At 35.2% G+C, this 20,050-nt stretch overlaps 1 protein-coding gene across 3 annotated transcripts in view; it reads right to left on the bottom strand.

The window, feature by feature from the left end:
- GABRA3 (gamma-aminobutyric acid type A receptor subunit alpha3) overlaps positions 1-20,050 on the bottom strand; it is a 358,344-nt gene that overhangs the window by 4,786 nt on the left and 333,508 nt on the right. For all 3 annotated transcript variants that reach the window (XM_032845269.1, XM_032845270.1, XM_032845268.1), the window contains exon 9: positions 17,823-18,034. In XM_032845269.1, coding sequence (XP_032701160.1) covers positions 17,823-18,034 — 212 coding nt within the window. The remainder of the gene's footprint in view (positions 1-17,822; positions 18,035-20,050) is intronic.

The following is a 20,050-nucleotide window of genomic DNA, read 5'->3' as shown; positions in this document are numbered from 1 at the left end:
TGTGGAATTTAAGAAACAAAACAGATGAACATAGGGGAAAGGTAGGAAAAATAAAATAAGATGGAAACAGAGAGGGAGACAAACCATAAGAGACCCTTAACTATAGGAAGCAAACTGAGGGTTGTTGGAGGGGAGAAGGTAGGGGGGAGTGGTAATTAATTGGATGATGGGCACTTGATGTAATGAGCACTAGGTTTTGTATGCAAGCAATCACTAAATTGTACCACTTAAACTAATATAGTATACGTTGATTAAATTGAATTAATTAAAAATTTTTAAAAATGCAAAAAAAAAAAACCAATTTCATTTACAATTTCATTACAGTTTGAGGTTCCTCAAACATAAAAAATAAAATATCCAGGAATAAATTTAACCAGGGAGATTTATGATATTGCTGAAAGAAACTGAAGACAACAAAAGTGGAAAATTATACTGTCCCATGGTTTCGGCGAATTAACATTTTAAAAATATCTATACTACCCAAAGCAATCTATGGATTCAGTGCAATCTCTGTCAAAATACCAAAGGCATTTTTTCATGGAACTAGAACAAAAAATTATCAAATTTATATGAAAGCATTGAAAGACCCCAAATAGCTAAGCAATCTCGAGAAAGTGGAACAAAGGTGGAGGTATCATGTTTCCTGATTTCAAACCATACTACAAAGTTATAATAATCAAAATGGTATGGTACTGGCATGAAAATAGACACATATATAAACAGAATAGGGGATCCAGAAATAAACCTATGAATGTATAGCCAATTAAGCTGTGACCAAAGGATATAAAAAGATCAAATGGGGGAAAGGCAGTCTCTTCAATAAATGGTGCTAGGAAAACTGAACAGTTACATGCAGAAAAACAAAACTGGACTACTCTCTTATACCATATACAAAAATAAACTCAAAATGCATTAAAAGCCAGAGTGGAAGACCTGAAAACATAAAACTTTTAGAAGAAAACATAGGCAGCAATCTATTTGTCACCAGTCTTAGCAATATTTTTTAAGACAAATCTCCTCAGAAAAGAGCAATAAAAGCTAAAATAAACAAATGGGATTATATCAAACTAAAAAGCTTCTGCACAGGAAAGGAGACAACAAAATGAAAAGACTACATACTAAATGGGAGTAGATATTTGCAAGTCATACATCCACTAAGGGGTTAACATCCAACATATATAAGGAAGTCACACAACTTAATATAAAAAAACTTGATTAAAAAATTGGCAGAGAGGGTGCCTGGGTGGATCAGTTATTAAGCATCATGTGCCTTCAGCTCAGGTCATGATCATGAGGTCCTGGGATCGAGTCCCACATCAGGCTCCCTGCTCAGGGGGGAGTCTGCCTCTCCATCTCACGCTCCCCCTGCTTGTGTTCCCTCTCTTGCCATCTCTCTCTGTCAAATAAATAAATAAAATCTTCAAAAAAAATTGGCAGAGGACTTGAAAACATACAAATGGTCAATAGACATATGAAAAGATGCTCAGCATCACTAATCATCAGGAAAATGCAAATCCAAACTATAATGAGAGATGTCCTCACATTGGTCAGAGTGGCTATTATCAAAAAGACAAAAAAAAGGTATTGGCGAGGATGTGGAGAAAAGAGAAACTGCATATGCTGTTGGTAGGAATGTAAATAGATTCAGGTACTATGGAAAACAATATGGAGGTTCCTCAAAAAATTGGAAATACCATATGATTCATTAATTCCACTACTGAGTATTTACCCAAAGAAAATGAAAACACTAACTTGAAGGGATACATAGACCCTCTGGTTATTGCAGCATTATTTGTAATGGTTAAGATATGGAAGCAACCTCAGTGTTCATCAATAGATGAATGGATAAAGGAGATATGGCATATATGTATACAATGGAATATTACCCATAATAATTAAATTTTGTCAATTGCCACAACATGGATGGACCTAGAGGGTATTATGCTGAATAAAATAACTCAGAGATTTCACTTATACACAAATATCATATGATTTCACTTATATGTAGTATCTAAGAAAACAAAACAGAAATAGGCTCTATATAGAGGTAACTTGGTTACTGGAGAGGGGAAGGATTGGGGAAATAGGTAAAATAGGTGAAAATGATTAAGAGGTACCAACTTCCAGTTACAAAATTAATCATGGAGATGTACAGCATAAAGAAGACAGTCAATAATATAATAACTTTGGTAACAGTAACTATACTTATGGGGATCATTTCGTAATGTATAAAATAAATCATTGTATACACCTGAAACTAAGAAGATATTGTCAATTATACTTCAATTAAAAGGGCAAAACAAATCCCAAAAACAAAATGGAAAAAAAACCCAATTGACCCAATTTTTAAACTGGCAAAGGACTTGAATAAACATTTTTCTAAAGATATACAAATGACCAAAAAGCATTTGAAAAGATGTATAACAGCACTAGTCATTAGGGAAATACATATGAAAACCACAATGAGAGGGGCTCCTGAGTGGCTCAACTGGCAAGGCATCTGACTTCAGCTCAGGTCATGATCTCAGAGTCATGGAATCCAACCCTGTGTCAGGCTCCCCGCTCAGCAGGCAGTCTGCTTCTCCTTCTCTTCCTGCCATTTCCCCTGCTTGTGCTCTCTCTTTCCACCCCCCAAATAAATAAATAAATTCTTTTAAAAAAAGAAAACCACAATGAGATACCTACCACCTCATAGCCATTAGGATATCTACTATCAACAACAATAAAACAGAAAATAACAAGTTTTCACAATGATGTGGAAAAAGTGGAGTCCTTGTGCACTGTTAGGAATGTACAGTGGTGTAGCCACCATGGAAAATTGTATGTTAGTTCTTCAAAAAATTAAAAATAGAAATAAAGAGTGACCCAGCAATTCTACTTCTGGGTATGTATTCCCCAAAACTGAAGGCAAGGTTTTAAAGAGATTTGAACACGCATGTTCATAATAGCATAATTCCCAAGATCCAAAAGCCAAATGCAACTGAAGTGTCTGTAGAGAAAAGAATGGATAAGGAAAATGGGTTCTAGCCACACAATGGAATATTAGTCAGCCTTGGAAATGAAGGATATTCTGACACATGCTAGGACATGAATGAATGTTGAGGTCATTATGCTAAGTGACATAACCCAGTCACAAATGACAATTATTATATGATTTCACCTAAATAAGGTACTTATAGTATTCAGATTCATAGAGACTGAAAGTAGAATGGTTGCTAGAGGTAGGGCAGAGGGGAGGATGGGGGTTAATTGTTTAATGGACAGTTTCAATTTGACCTCCTGAGGGAAGGGGCCATGCTTTACTTTTCACTGCTGTACCCCTAGCACCTAACACACAACCTACCATGTAGTAGACACTCAGTAAATACTTAACAAATGAATGAATAACTCTGCAGTTTCTCAAAATCCATTATTCTGTATTCTTTGTTTTCTTAACCAGACCTTGCCAGGTTAAGATAATCAACTTCCTCAGTCACTCCAATTCAATTCTTCTACTTGTTTCTGAAAAAAATTTTCCATAGCCATTGATGGATTGGTGGCATTTATAAGCTTATATTCTTGAATTCTTCTAGTTTTTCAATCTGCCTGCAATCTTCCTCTGTGTTCATAATCAATTCTGTTTTCTATGTCTTATAAAATGTATTTTAAATCTTGACAATTCCTTTTACCTTCTCCATTAAGGATATAAATACCATTATATGAAATTTACTTTAACTCACTGTGTACCTTTCTACCCACCAAAACATAGATAGTATTTGAAAGCAGGTTAGGGGTAAAGAAGTATGACATCTGTTGGAGAAAATCTAAGAAGGGAAGCAGAGATTTGAATAAAATGAGGAAGCAAGCCATGAAAAGATCTGAAAACAAAATTTTCAGAGAGAAGGGATAGTAGTAACAAAACACTTGCCATTGGAAGGTGAGTGACTTGCACAAAGATCATAAAGGAGGCCACTGTGACCTAAATGGAGTGAATGATAAAAAAATTTAAAAAAAAAGACTGGAGATGGGGTAACTGGGTGATAAGCATTAAAGAGGGCATGTGATATGAAGAGCACTGGGTGATACACTCAACTAATGAATCATTGAACATTATGTCAAAAACTAATGATGTACTATACCTTGGCTAATTGAATTTAAATAAACGAAGAAGGAGAAGAAGAAGAAGAAGAATGGCAAAGAATGGTAAAAGGTAACATCATAGATCTGCGACCAGATCCCATGAAGCTTTAAAGGCATGGTAAAGGTTATGGATTTTGATCTATGTGTGTTGGGAAGCCATTAAGGTATTTTGAGCAAAATTTTTCTAATTTACAATTTTAAAAGATCATTCTGACTATTGGGTATACAACAGATGGTTAGTGGAGGAATAAAATTAAGAGGCCAATCCAGTGAGGCTAGGAATGGATATGGAGACTTGTATGTAAAGGAAAATATCAAGGATAAAAGGGAACAACAGGAAATCCCGATATATAAGAATCCAAACGTATACCTGGAGCTTCAGGGGAGACATCTTTAGTATAAAAGAGTGGAAGATTTATGGTGTAAAAGCAATATTGGCGTTAGGAGGATGTGAAATACACTTCTAGAAAGTGGGGTGAGAATAACAACTTCTGTCAAACAAAAGGCAGCAGAAGAGAAGTTTCAACTGAGAAATGGGTGTCAGTTAAGATAGGAGTTATTGGAATAAAAAATAAATATTTTCAGTAAAAAAGCTGGTAATGGGGGGGCCTGGGAGGCTCAGTGGGTTAAGCCTCTGCCTTCAGCTCAGGTCATGATCTCAGGGTCCTGGGATGAAGTCCTGCATCGGGCTCTCTGCTCGGCAGGGAGCCTGCTTCCCCTCCTCTCTCTCTGCCTGCCTCTCTGCCTACTTGTGATCTCTCTCTGTCAAATAAATAAATAAAATCTTTTTTAAAAAGTTGGTAACATAGAATGGTTTATTTTCTGTGAACAGGAATTCCTGAGAGAAATGAGGGAAAACTTACGAAGGATGAGAGGATAAAGTCTAGAAAAAAGCACGGAACGGGACAAAGATAAAAAGTCAGGGAAGAATTAGGGGTACCTGGTTGGTGCAGCTGGCTAAGCATCTGACTCCTGGTTTTGGCTCAGGTCCTGATCTCATGGCTTGTGAGGTAGAGCCCTGTGTCAGGCTCCATACTCAGTGAGTCTGCTTGGATATTCTCTCCCTCTGTCCCTTCCCCCATGCATGCTCTCTTTCTCTCTTTCTTTCTCAAATAAATAAATCTTTTTTTTTTCAAATAAATAAATCTTAAAAAAAAAAGAAGTGAAGGGAGGATAAATAATAACACAAGAAACTACAATTAGGCCACTGACCAGGGGTGACACAGAGGTAAGCCCTGTAGAACATATGGCCTCACATGTCTACACAGAAGTTTATCATGAGGCTTTGATATCTGGTAGCCATTCCAAACATAATAATATCATTGGCTGACTTAAGTTTTATAGTCTTCCTGGAAAAACAAAACACTAGAACAAATAAAAGGGCAATCAGACTGATTCATTTCCAAAGTCCTCACCTAGTGGTGGAAACAGTAACAGTGCTTGGCAAGTGGGATAATGCAGAGCTCATTTGATAGAACTGACCACAGGCTTAATTCTAGTTTATGATGTCAGATGTGTCATCCAAGTGAAAACAGTAACTGTGCTTAGAATGGTTGCAAATAATAGCAAGTAGTTATAAAATCCTATATATAAAATGAGCATGCAGGAGACAATAATATTGGGAAAATGATAAAGAAAAATAGAATGAGATAGCTACATGAGGTGAGCATTAAAGCACAAAGCAGTTTTCATGAAGTAAAGGAGTGGGTAATGACCTGGAAGCAGCAAGGAAGGAATGGAAGGGTGGCTTCCACTTGAACTGTTAGCTGAGGAAGTAGTTTCCTCATGAAATAGCCAATTTAAGGTAAACAGAAAAAAATGGAGAGAGAGTATTTTGTTTTTTTTTCTTTCCTATGACTGTCAGCACTTGGTCCTGTATCAGGGCTCTGTATATATATGCACACGTAACTTACTTTCTTTTTTAGACCATCAGCTTCTGAGTACTATGGCCATGCTATGTTTAGCTCTGCATCCCGCATATATTAAAAAAAATGACTGTTGTTTGTTTTTGTTTCAATTGATTCATCAATGATAGAAAACTTTTGTTCAGGGCATTTATATCTACCATAGAACAGGGAGGGAAGACTACCAGTTTATGAGTACAACTTAACCCATAGTGAATTTTATTAACCCACAGAAAAAATACGAAGGGGTGACACAGTTTGTGGCTGTATTTACAGGAATGCCCCCACAGATTTAAAAGCCACTAATAATAATAAGCTAAATTTTTCCAAGATGTGGATGGAAGTTAAGAATATTATCTAATGTAAAATATTATTCTGGAACATTCAAATATTTTTTAAGAAGGAAAATCTCTTTAAAAAAGATTTTACTTATTTATTTGCAAGAAAGAGAGAGAGAGAGAAAATACAAGCAGGAGGAATAGCATGCCAAGGGAAAAGCAGGCTACCCACTGAACAAGGAGACCAACGTGGAACTCAATCTCAGGACCAGGACCCTGGGATCATGACCTGAGCCAAAGGCAGAGACTTAATTGACTGAGCCACTCTGGCATCCCTCAAATATTCTTTTTTTTTTTTTTCCGTCTCTTTGACATTTTTTAAATTTAATTTTATTTTTTCAGTGTTCCAAGATTCATTGTTTTTTTTTTTAAGATTTTATTTAGTTAACAGACAGAGATCACAAGTAGGCAGAGAGGAAGGTAGAGAGAGAGGGGAAAGCAGGCTCCCCGCTGAGCAGAGAGCCCGATGCGGGGCTCGATCCCAGGGTCCTGGGATCATGACCTGAGCCGAAGGCAGAGGCTTTAACCCACTGAGCCACCCAGGTGCCCCCCCAAGATTCATTGTTTATGCACCACACTCAGTGCTCCATGCAATATGTACCCTCCTTAATACCCACCAAATATTCTTACAATAAGAAAAAGAGGGTAAGAATTAATGTATTTACAAGATTTAGGTAAGAATTTGACTATTTTAAAAGCAATTCTTTTTAAAAAAATTTTAAATGGGGAGGGTCAGAGGGAGAGAAAGAATATTAAGCAGGCATCTTGCCCAGCATAAGCCCATGCAGGGCTCAATCTCATGACCCCTGATATCATGACTGAAGACAAAATCAAGAGTTGGATGCTTAACTGACTGAGTCACCCAGGTGCCCCTAAAAGCAGCTCTAAGAATAATCTTTTTTTTTTTTAATGTAGAGGCTTATTTCTTCATTTTATTTTCTTTTGTTTTTAATTTTCAAAAGTTTAATCAAAGTAACATACAGTTAAAAAAAGAAAAAAGAACTTAAAGGGGTGCTTGGGTGACTCAGTGGGTTAAGCCTCTGCCTTCTGCTTAGGTCATGATCTCAGGGTCCTGGGATAGAGCCCCACATCCTGTTCTCTGTTCAGCAGGGAGCCTGCTTCCCCTCTCTCTGCCTGCGTCTCTGCCTACTTGTGATCTCTGTCAAATAAATAAAAAAAATCTTTAAAAAAAGAACTTAAAGTCTTATACTGAAAAGCAGAAAACCTTTACCTCAATGTACTCATCTTGTCCAGCAAGTCTTAATTATTTTTAATTCTCTTAGGTGATATTACTAAATTTCTAAATAATATGCTTATACTGCTATTAGTTTCACACATAACCAATCTTTTTGATAATGATTTGCCTCATTAATGCAACCTTTCCTCCATCCTCCAATACAATTATAACAATGTTTTTAGTTTAATCAATAATCATCATTATAAATGACTATATAAATGCATCTAGCCTCCTGCCCCAGTCTAGACTAGTTCCTCTCCAAGTTTATTTGCGGCATAGCTTTCATTTTAGGACTTATGTTCACTTATTTCCCCTGTTGGTACTTTCTTTTCTGGATCCAATGTTCTTGTCTTCTATATTCTATTCTTTTGTTTTAACAGAACATATCTTCCAGTATCTTCCTAAGGTGGAGTGCATGGGAAATTTCTGAGATCTTAGAGGTCTGAAAATGGCTACTGTACCTCTTTATTTAATTGATACTTTGGCTAGGCACAGGATTCTAGGTTGAAAAGCATTTGGCCCTCAAATTTATGAGATTTACTACTCTGCTGTTTTCCATCATCCAGTATACTTGAGAAGTCTGATGACATTCTGTAACCATTCTTTTGCAAAACAAACAAACAAAAAACCAAAAGAAAAACCCACACACTTATTTCAAGAATCTTTTTAGACTATCATTTCAAATCTGCTTTTCTGAAATTTCATGATGATGTGGCTTTATGTGGGCCTATGAAGTCACTTTCAAGCTGGAGGCTTATGTATTTCTGTTTATAAAAATGTCTTGTATTAGTTCCTTGTTAATTTTCTTCATTCCTTTTTCTCTGTTCACTCACTCTGCAGCTTCTGTGTTGGCTTATTTTCTGGATTCATCCCTAAGTCTCTTACCTTTTCTTTTATATTCTCAGTTTTGTTTTGTTTTGTTTTTTCATTTTGCTCTACTTTTGGGAAATTTTCCTCAGTTTATTTTCCCATCTCTCTATTAATTTTTTTATTTTGCCATTTCTTTTGAATTTCAAGAGCTTTTCCTTATTCTCTGATTTCCTTTAGTTTTTTTTATTTAAGTAAATTTATTCAAAATTCTCCCAAACCGTATATATTTTCAGCAACATGATTTGTCAAAATCTGCAAAAGATTATTAAAATATGTACTATTGTTTTGATTTTATTGAGATCTTGAATTTCTGAGAGTTTAGACCTTGTGTTTCCCAGCTTTATTGCTTGGTGTATAAAGTGGCCTAATTGTAGCTTCTTTGTGCATTGTATATTTCATCATGCTATAGTGGATCTGACCAATTTAAGGCTTATGTTTGTAAGTTACATTTTAACTGATATTAATAGTGGTACTTTTTAATTTTTATTTGGTTTTTATGTGCCTGATTTTGTAGCAAATACCTATCTCTTTATTTTAATAGTCTTTGTTATTTTATTTTAGATATTAACTTTTGAATTTAAGGTACTCTGAGACTACTTCTCTGGCTGTTTTGTTGAGCCATTTTGATGAGATACAATAGAATGTAAAAGGGTCTTCTATTGTCCAAAGGCAATCTGACTTACTTTTATATTAGTATCTTATTGTTTTATGGATCTATTTACAAATATAAAAGATAGAATTTTCTTTAATTCCCTAAATTATCCCTGTTTCTTCCACGATGAGTTTTTACAAAAAAATCTTTGCTTTTTCTCTTTCACATTGCAAACTTCACTTTGATACTCCTTGATATGCCAAAATTATTTGACAACATAAAAGATGTATGTATGCTAAATGAATCTGAGCTGAGCTTGTTGACTGGCTGAATACTTAAGATCAATTGGAAGCAGGTAATTTTTTATGGGGTACTTCAAAATGTACATATGTAATGGTCTTTATTCTGGAGACATTCAGCTTCTTTAGAAACTTCTGCCATTCTTCTGGAAAGTATACATTTGGCTGCAGACATTTTACGTGTTGGGCAGGCTCTGAGATCTTGACTACTCTGTACACAGATTTTAACCAATATCCCTAGCTGCTTTATTCTCTGCTATACCAAGCACCTCCAACCCTGAGTTTCTTTAGGGTTCTATCTTACTCTAGCTTAATAGATTAGTTCTTATTCTCTTTCCACATTCATTCTTCTTAAAAAATGTACTAAAATCTCTCATTTGACTGAAATCCCTTCTCTAGTTTTCCTGGTGCTTATTTATACCTATTTTATTTCTTTACTCTCATTTTAGTGGGATTGTCAGAGGAAGCAGTGATAAACACATGTAGTTGATCCTCAGAAGCCCACAGTTCATCTATTTTTCAGAATGCAATTATAAGGTAGTCATTTGTCTTCATTTGTAAGGGAGGGTGTTTTTTCCCATCTATTCCTTCTTTTCCTTTCGTTTATAATCTCTCCTCTAACATTTTATCTAATCTCTAATCATAATACAACTCAGAAATAAATTTTTAAATCACTTATACTAGTTTTAAGTCTATTCTAGCTTTATAAATCAAATAAGGTTTAATGTTTCTCTAAAGTAGGAAAAAACCAAACTGAGTTTAGTTATCAATTAGATAGCAATTTAATTGGTATAGATTAATTTGCTATAGATAAATTAGATACCAATATTTCTTATTTTCAAAGCACTTCATTTTTTATGTGGGTCAGCAGTTCTCAGTGTTAGTTCTTTCACATTGTAAAAGTATAGAGAAAGTAGAGCACCCTCATATTAAAGATCCATTGTTCTGTGTTCCGTAGCTTTTGTTTTCTTTTTCCAAATCTCAAAATTGTATTCTTTTAGATAATTTAAATGTACTGACAATGGAGATGGACTAAAGAAAAAGACTGGTATCACCATTTTTGAAGAAGAGTTTAAATGATTCTTTTTGTCCTTTTTTTATTTTCAGCATTCCCTGGAATTGGAGAAATGGTCATCATTTTTGACATCCGAAGTCTCATATTAATCTATTCTAGTTCTCTCTCTGCCTTCAAACCATTCCTGTACCTCTTCCTAGCCATAAAAAAAGTCCACCACAGTTTTCAAAAGACATACATAACAGCCTTTCAGATATCTGAAATTAGATAGATCATTCCCTTCAGATATGTGCCCCTTCTCCATTATAGTAACCAAACTGGAACATTACGCTTTAAACATGGCTAAACCAGTATAGAATAAAAAGGCTTATTATCTCACTTGTTCTAGGTAATTCTTAACTCAGATTCAAATTAATTTGGCTTTTTGAAAGTTACACCAGATGCAAGGCTTATATTAAATTTGTTTTTTCTCTACATCTCAGTGTTCTATTTATAATGGGAAATTATTGTTTCACTATCAAGAATTAATGTTTTTTTGTATCTATGTATAAGAATTTGTTTGATTCAGCTAATGTTAATCTCTTGTTTTCAACCTGTTCTCTCAAACTTTAGAAATTCTTTTTGATTCATAATTCAGAAGATAATCTTCTCCAACCAACATTCATTAATGTCAACTTACAAATTTGAATTATTGATGACAACATGTAAGAGGAAAGGATCAAAGATGAACCCCTATGGACTATTCACAGGGACATCCATTCAGGTTGACATTGATTCATCAATCAATTCTATTTGACTTTAATCAGCCAACCAGTGACATCAGCCCAACTGGACTATTTTTTTCAACTGTTGTTTCTTCTTCATGAAGAATAAATAAAATAATAAAATAATAAAAAATAAAAGTAGTTAGATGTCTTGACAAAGTCTATGATATTCCCTGGTCTACCAGTCTAGTAAACTTTTAATGCAATTTTTTAAGGCTAGTTTGGCATAATTTCTTCTTAGTGGATTCATGCTAGATATCAGTGAATAGTGTTAATTGCTCATAAAACATCTGTTTAATAACATATTCTAGGAAACTTTCATTTTAATATGTCAGAGTAAGGATATATTTTCTTCCTTTTCCTCTCTGGAACAAAGTAAAAACTATAAGAATAAGGAAAATGGGAGAAAAATCAAACTCCAGTTTTGATGAAATGTGAAAGCATTTTTAACACTGATCCCAAAAAGTAAGGACTTCCAAAGGCAGAAAAAATTGGATCAGAGTATAGAAGTCACTGAGGATGTCTCTTACTCTGGAATTCAGACCAGAATAGAATTTTAGGAACAGAGTCCTAAAGGATACATGGCATAACTTGAGTGAGGAAACAAATGACCCCCATTTTGAAACAAAATCAGTCTTCATACTGGTAGTGAGAACAACCTGAAACATTGTTTGACCACCATATAGTGGCAGAAGAGGTGGAGGCTAGAATAATTAAATGATATAATACTACACACATGCATACACATACAAACACACACTGACACCTCTGCACCATACATAGAAGACTTTCCCATGAGCAAGGAAAACTTCTTGATAGGTAGAAGCAGAATCAAAACTACAAGGAGGAGTACTCCTAAGAATTTTATAGATAACAGATGATGCTCAAATTAATTAGTCTCAACTACTCAGTACTGTCCTACTCATCCTCTCAGTCCCTCCCCAAAATGATACTGTCACACATTGCAGGGCTAGTAAAGAATTCCCCTAATGCAACTTCATGTAATAATTGAAAACCAAAAAAAAAAAAAAAAGTTACTAATGCAAAATATGTTGCAAAAAAGGGGGGAAATTACCAATAAAGAATTGTGGAACAACATGAAAAAGCAAACATAAAACACATAAAAAATATGTCAACAAGGATTATAAAATTAATATAAGGAAAAATACTACTATCACAAAATGAAGGTGAATAGGCACTGGTAAAAATGGTCAGAGACAGAGAAGACAGGCTTGAGAAAAATGAGCAAAGTGAAACTGAAAATAACAGTTAAAAATTATTAGAGAAAAACAATAGATAAGGAAGACAAAGAAAGCTCTATGATTTCATATATATATATATATATATATATATATATATATATTTCTGTGCTTTTAGGAAGAGAACAGAACACAGATACATTTTAGGAAAGCTTTCTTAGAGCTTTCCTAAAACAAAGACTATTGTGTATCTATAGGCTTCTTCTCAAACTATTCTAAAAAAAAAAATAGAAATGGGAGGAAAATTTCCAAATTCATTCCATGAGGCCAATATTACCCCGATTCCAAAACCAGACAAAGCCTCCATTAAAAAAGAGAACTATAGGTCAATATTCCAGATGAACAGGAATGCAAAAATTCTCAAAAAAATACTAGCAAATCAAATCCGACAGTATATTAAAAGTATCATTCACCACAATCAAGTGGGATTTATTCTGGTGCTATAAGGATGGTTTAATATTTGTAAACCAATCAAATGTGATACAACACATTAATAAAAGAAAGGATAAGAACCATATATTCCTTTCAATAGACACCAAAAAAGTATCTGACAAATTACAACATCAATTCATGATAAAATCCCTGAACAAAGTGGAGATAGAGGGAACATACCTCAACATTAATAAAGGCCACATATGAAAAGTCCACAACAAATATCATCCTCAATGGGGAAAAACTGAGAGCTTTTCTTCTACGGTCAGGAGCAAGACAGGGATGTCCAATTTTGCCACTGTTATTTAACATAGTACTGGAAGTCCTAGCCTCAGCATTTAGACAACAAAAAGAAATAAACCCAAAGACTCCACTAAAAATATCACTAGAGATGATAAAAGAATTCAGTAAAGATATAGGATACAAAATCAATATATAAAATCTGTTGTACTTCTATACACCAATAGTGAAGCAGCAGAAAGAGAAATCAAGGAATCAATCCCATCTACAATTGTACCCAAAACCATACTATAATATATACAGTCTATATACTATACTATCTATAGTATCTATACTATACTATACTATCTATAGTATCTATACTATACTATAGATATATCTATACTATATATCTATAGTATAGTATATAGTCTATATAGTATACTATAGATAGTATAGTATATAGTCTATATATTATATATAGGAATAAACCTAATTGAAGAGCTAAAATATCTGTACTCTGAGAACTATAAAATGATGATGAAAAAAATTGAAGATGACACAAAGAAATGGAAAAATATTACATATTTATGGATTGGAAGAACAGAATTGTTAAAAGTTGTATACCATCCAAAGCCATCTACACATTTCATGACATCCCTATCAAAATACAAACAGTATTTTTCATAGCGCTAGAACAAACCATCCTAAATTTTGTATGGAACCACAAAAGACCCTGAATACCCAAAGCAATCTTGAAAAATAAAAGCAAATCTAGAGGCATCACAATTCCAGATTTCAAGTTATATTACAAAGCCTTGGTGATTAAGACAGTATGGTACTGGCAAAGAAAAAAAGAAAGAAAGAAAGAAAGAAAGAAAGAAAGAAAGAAAGAGAAAAGGAAAGAAAGAAACATAGTTCAGTCGAACAGAAATGAACCCACAATTATATGGTCAGTTCATCTTTGACAAGGCAGGAAAGAATATCCAATGGAAAAAGGATAATCTTCTCAACAAATGGTTTTAGGAAAGTTGGACAACAACATGCAAAGGAATGAAACTGGATCACTTTCTTACACTGTACACAAAAATAAATTCAAAATGGATGAAAGACCTAAATGTGAGACAGGAAATCATCAAACTGCTAGAGAACACAGGAAGCAACCTTTTTGATCTAGGCCATAGTAACTTCTTACTAAATATTTCTCCTGAGGCAAAGGAAACAAAAGCAAAAATGAACTATTGGGACTTCATCAAAATAAATAGCTTCTGTATAGCAAAGGAAACAACACAACTAAAAGGCAGCCTACAGAATGGGAAAAGATATTTGCAAATGACATATCTGATAATGGGCTAGTATCCAAAATCTATAAAGAACTTATCAAACCCAATACAAAAACAAATAATCCAGTTAAGAAGTGGGCAGAAGACATGAATAGACACTTTTCCAAAGAAGACATCCAGATGGCTAACAGACACATGAAAAGATGTTCAACATCACTCATTATCTGGGAAATACAATCAAAACCACAATGAGATACCACCTCACACCTGTCAGAATAGCTAAAATTAATAAAGCAGGAAACAACAGATGTTGGGGAGAATGGAGAAAGGGGAACCCTCTCACAATATTCATGGGAATACAAACTGGTGCATCCATTGTGGAAAACAGCATGGAGGTACTTCAGAAAGTTAAAAATAGAACTACCTTATGATCCACCAACTGCACTACTAGGTATTTATGCAAAGGACACAAAAATACTGATTGCAAGGGATACATGCACCCCCAATATTTACAGCAGCAATGTCCACAATAGCCAAATTATTTAAAAAGCCCAAATGTCCACCAACTTATGAATGGATAAAGAAGTTGTGGTATATATACACAATGGAATATCTCTGAGCCATAATAAAATAACAAAATCTTGACATTTGCAATGATGTGGATGTAGCTAGAGAATATTATGCTAAGCAAAATAAGTCAATAGAGGAAGACAATTATCATATCATTTCCCTTGTGCAGAATTTAAGAAACCAACCAGAGGATCATGGGGGAAGGGAGGGAAAAATAAAATGAGGTGAAATCAGAGAGGGAGACAAACCATAAGAGACTCTGAACTAAGGAAATAAACTGAGGGTTGCAGGAGGGGAGGGGGGATGGGGTAACTGGGTGATGGGCATTAAGGAGGGCATGTGATATAATGAGCACTGAGTATTATATGAACAGATGAATAACTGAACTCTATATTAGAAACTAATGATACACTAAATGTTAAATAATTGAATTTAAAAGTGTTTAAAAATAGAAGTGATATATAATGAAATATTACTGAGCCATAAAAAGAACAAAATCTTGACATGGAGCTGGAGGGTAGTATGCTACGTGAAATAGTCAGAGAAAGGCAAATACCATGATTTAACTCATATGTGGAATGTAAGAAACAAAACAAATGAACACAAGGTGGGGAAGAGAGGCAAACCATAAAACAGATACTCAGCTATAGAGAACAGACTGATGGTTACTGGAGGGGAGGTGGGTGAGGTGTGGGTTAGATGGGTGATAGTCATTAAGAAGGGTACTTGTGATGATCACTGGGTGTTGTATGTAAGTGATTAAGTGATAAATCCCTAAATTGTACACCAAAAACTAATATTACACTATAGTTAACTAACTGGAATTTAAATAAATACTTGGGAAAAAACCCTGCATGGTGTCCTAGAAAAAATTCATACAGATAGATCAAGATATATCCTTGAAAATAAACTAGAATTTATAAATAAAAGATACATTTGTATGGGCTTCTAGGCCATAAAATCAAGTCCTCCATTGTGTAAGAGACTTTCAGGCTGGTTTTAAATTTCTTCATAACAGGGGCTTCTGGGTGGCTCAGTTGGTTAAGAATCTGGCTTCGGCTCTGGTCATGATCTCAGGGTTTGGGTACTGAACCATGCATCAGGCTCTGTGTTCAGTGGGGAGCTTGCTTCTCCCTCTCCCCCTGCCCCTACCCCATGCTCGCTCTCTCTCTCTCTCAAATAAATAAAGAGAATCTTTAAAAAAAATTCCTCATAGCAAAAAAAAAAAAATTCTTCATAGCAACAGTGATAGACGTGAGTATAGCAATGAATGTCTATATGGACATCAGAGAGAGAATAGGACCCATGAATTATACAACAGCATAACTACAATTCAAGTATAAACAATTGACAGATGATTCTATACATGCAATAGCATAGGAAATATTGTTCCCATGAGCCTTAAAAAATATTCTAGATGACAGCCTTGAGGTAACTAACCAATGAAAGGAAAAATGGACCATCTTTTCAAAATAGTCCTTTTATCCATTTAAATGTAGAAATACACATAATTGACTATAGGTATTATGGCTGGCTCCATAAAAACATGTAAATGCTGTAAGCCTTGACAACACAATAATGGTTTGACAATGCAGAACTAGCATAATAAACAAAAGTTAGGAAATTACAAGGACAGAGAAGGTGAGAGGTAAGGTAAGTATACTAATTTCCCTGTTTTGTAATGTGTGAGGGGTCAATAGACCTTGTTCATAGATGACAAATCAAGTATTAGATGGATTAATATATTTTAAGGATACAAAGGTAACAACTATGCCAAATATAATAATAAAATCAACCCCAAATTTCCTATGATAGATATAATTATTAGAAATATGTTTATTTCTTCATAATTTATACCAAGGACTTAATAAATTCTATCTAAGTAGTGAAAATCTAGTCTAAAATTTTGCCAACTCACCAGTCTGTATTCTATGAAATATATCTTTTCCTCCAGTTTGAAAATCTTCATTATCTTTTCTCTTCTCCATGATTCTTCATAGTACTGGAATGGTTCTGGGACCACATCTGCCAGTTCTTTTTAGCATCTTTGGATAGTCTTCATCTAGATCTAGAGATCTGAACTCTTTTAAAGCAGCCAAGGACAATAATCTTGATTTCACAGTATTTATGTTTTATTCCTACCATCTCTAGTTGGTTTATTGTTTTTTTTTTCCTCCTTCCCATCTCTCAACCAATCCAACTAACATTTATTCAGCTTTTACTATGAATCAGGTGCTGTGCAAGAATACTGGCTAGTTAGGAAGATGATGTAGACAAGACCCTGCCCTCAAAATGTTCAGTCTAATGAGGAGGCAGATAAACAACTCTAATACAAATACAAGATTATAATAATAGGAGCACACTTCTCCTACCACAGGAAAAGCTAAAACTATCCAGATGATTCTTGGAAAGGTTCTATGGAGAAAATATCATTTAATCTGTGTTTTGAAGAATAAGCTGGGAAAAAAAAAAGAATGAGTAGATCTTCACAAGGCAGGAAAAAAAAATAGTTTAGGTAGAGCATAAAAAGTTAAGCAGAGACCCAGAAGGAATAATGATCACTTTAGTTTGAATGCAGTGGGAATATACTGAAAAGTGAAGGGCAGAATTGGCCCTAGAGACTGCACTTTTCTGGATGGCTTTATAAGTACAATGTGTTCTCCATGATTCTAGCAGTATCATACTTAGGGTCGGTCCCTCATCACAAGACATCAACCCTACATGATACAAACCCTCTTTCTTTTGCCCCCAGCCAACACTCCACATTGCCAAGAAGCACTCCAGTTGAGAATTGGATTGATGACCCCAGTGAATAGCACACAGCCTTGGCCAGTTCCCACAGGCTGCAGGCTGCCCACTCCTGGTTCCAATACAGTTCTCTCAGGGAGTGCTTCCCAGCCCCCACCCTTGCTGTAGCTCACCTTCATCTCCAGGGCCTCTGGCACCTTCTTGCCTTCCCAAGCCCAACTCCGCTTGGTGAAGTAGTTAACAGTGGCAAATTCAATCAGCGCAGAAAATACAAAGGCATAACAGACGGCTATGAACCAATCCATGGCCGTCGCGTATGCCACTTTAGGTAAGGAGTTTCTGGCACTGATACTCAAAGTGGTCATGGTGAGAACAGTGGTGACACCTGGGGAGAGAGAAGATGAGAACAAGTTGCCACTAGAAGACATTTAGAGCATATATGATGAGATCAGCAACTTTGACTTATGAGGAAGCTATACCCCACTCAAAATGGTCCCTTTAAAGTAAACACAGAGAATGTCAACATGGGATGGTTCTACATAGTAATTACCCCATCCCAGTTATCTCAGGAATAAGAATCTCCAGTAGAGTACTTCTAAAAGTTCTTCTCTAGTGGTGCCTGGGTGTCTCAGTCATTAAACATCTGCCTTCGGTTCAGGTCATGATCCCAGGGTCCTGAGATTGAGCCCTGCATTGGGCTTCCTGCTCAGTGGGAAGCCTGCTTCTCCCTCTCCCACTTGCCCTGCTTGTGTTCCCTTTCTCACTGTCTCTCTCTCTCTCTGTCAAATAAATAAATAAATAAATTCTTTAAAAAATGAAAATTCTCATCTAGCCTCTACTTAAATATTTCCATTAAAGAACAGGTAAGCTACTTCATGGTAAGAACAATTTTTAATTAGAAAAATCTTACTTTCTGAGCTGCAACCTGCCTTCCTCTAACTCCCAGCCCACTAACCGATCTCAGAGTTCTTTCTCTGAAACACAGGAAAGAGAAGCCTGCTCCCTCCTTTCCAGAACAGGCCTTTAGAGAGTTGGAGGAGGTGGGGATGACTCCTCATGAGTCTGTTAATCTCCAGAATGGACATGGCCACTTCCTTCTCTTGATTCTCCTCCTTCCCCATTCTGATAGTTCTCTTCTGAACAGCCCAGAACCTGAGCCAAAGATTCAGGATTTTCACTTCTCTTACTGTAGACAATATTCTCCTAATACTGCAACAAGCCATCGTAGGAAATGGTACTTTAACCATATCACAGTCCAGGTCCTATTGAGCTTTGTGGACAACCAAAGCTATTTCAATATCTGTTTCTTGTGAATTTTTGTCAAACCAGAGCTTGCTTTTAGATCAACTGTTTCTTTTTATTGGTGATGTTATTAACCTAAATTTAAGACTTCCATTTATTCACTTTTAAATTCTATTAAAACTATTTTTTCTACTCTGTATTTTAGATATACATATGAGCTATAGTGTTGTGGTTAACGATATAAGCTTTGCAATTAGATTGAAAATAGACTGAAATTCTGGCAATTACACTTACTAGCAATATACCTAGAACAAGGAGATTTACCCCCACTAAGCCTGTTTTATTATGTGTAAAATGTGTGATTATACCAGACTCAGAAATTTGTTGGGGGATCCAATGAGATGATGTTTATAAAGCCCATAGCACCTTATATGGCAGAAAGTAAACACTCAAGAAATAGTAGCTTCTATAATTAACATTTCTTTTATTTTTACTATTAACAAGAATAGTGTCATAATTAGATAATTAATTATAGTGGTATATTATAAACATATTTTAAGTAACATTATAATAATAATAATTTTATCATTGTTAGCAAAAGTATTCTAGCCTCAAATAGCTACACTAGAAATTAAAAGTCCTGGACTCTGCCACTTACTTGCTTCGTATCTTGGGTAATTTGTTTCATCTCTCTATGCCTCCATTCTCCCCATCTATGAATATTTTCTATAGTCTCTATAACCTAGAATTTTGACAAGGCAATTGTTATACCCAAAGACATCCAGACTTCAGGAAGAGGGAGTAGTCAGACCCTCTTTCTGAGTGTTGGAATGCTCAAGAGGATGGAGAATGTGGGTCTGGATCAAGTAGGGGCATGGAAAGTAGTCCTGATGTGGTGAGATACATAGAAAAGCAAGCAGAGTGGCCAAGTTAAGCTGGCAGAGTAGTAGGGGGACCATGAAATTGCCTTGTCCTTCAAATACAACTAGACTAACATTTAACTATTTTAAACAATGAGGAAGATGAGCTGAGGACTAAGGAAACAATCTACACAGTTGGAGGAAGAGAGGTGGCACATGTGAGACTTATCTTTTTTTTTTAAGATTTTATTTCTATATTTGACAGACAGAGATCACAAGTAGGCAGAGAGGCAGGCAGA

This window comes from Lontra canadensis, unplaced genomic scaffold (assembly GCF_010015895.1).
Source record: "Lontra canadensis isolate GAN:19392208 unplaced genomic scaffold, GSC_riverotter_1.0 scaffold161, whole genome shotgun sequence".
In the NCBI taxonomy this organism is placed as follows: domain Eukaryota; kingdom Metazoa; phylum Chordata; class Mammalia; order Carnivora; family Mustelidae; genus Lontra; species Lontra canadensis.
The sequence above is the reverse complement of the archived record's forward strand: the minus strand, read 5'-3'. Positions and strand labels throughout refer to the sequence as shown.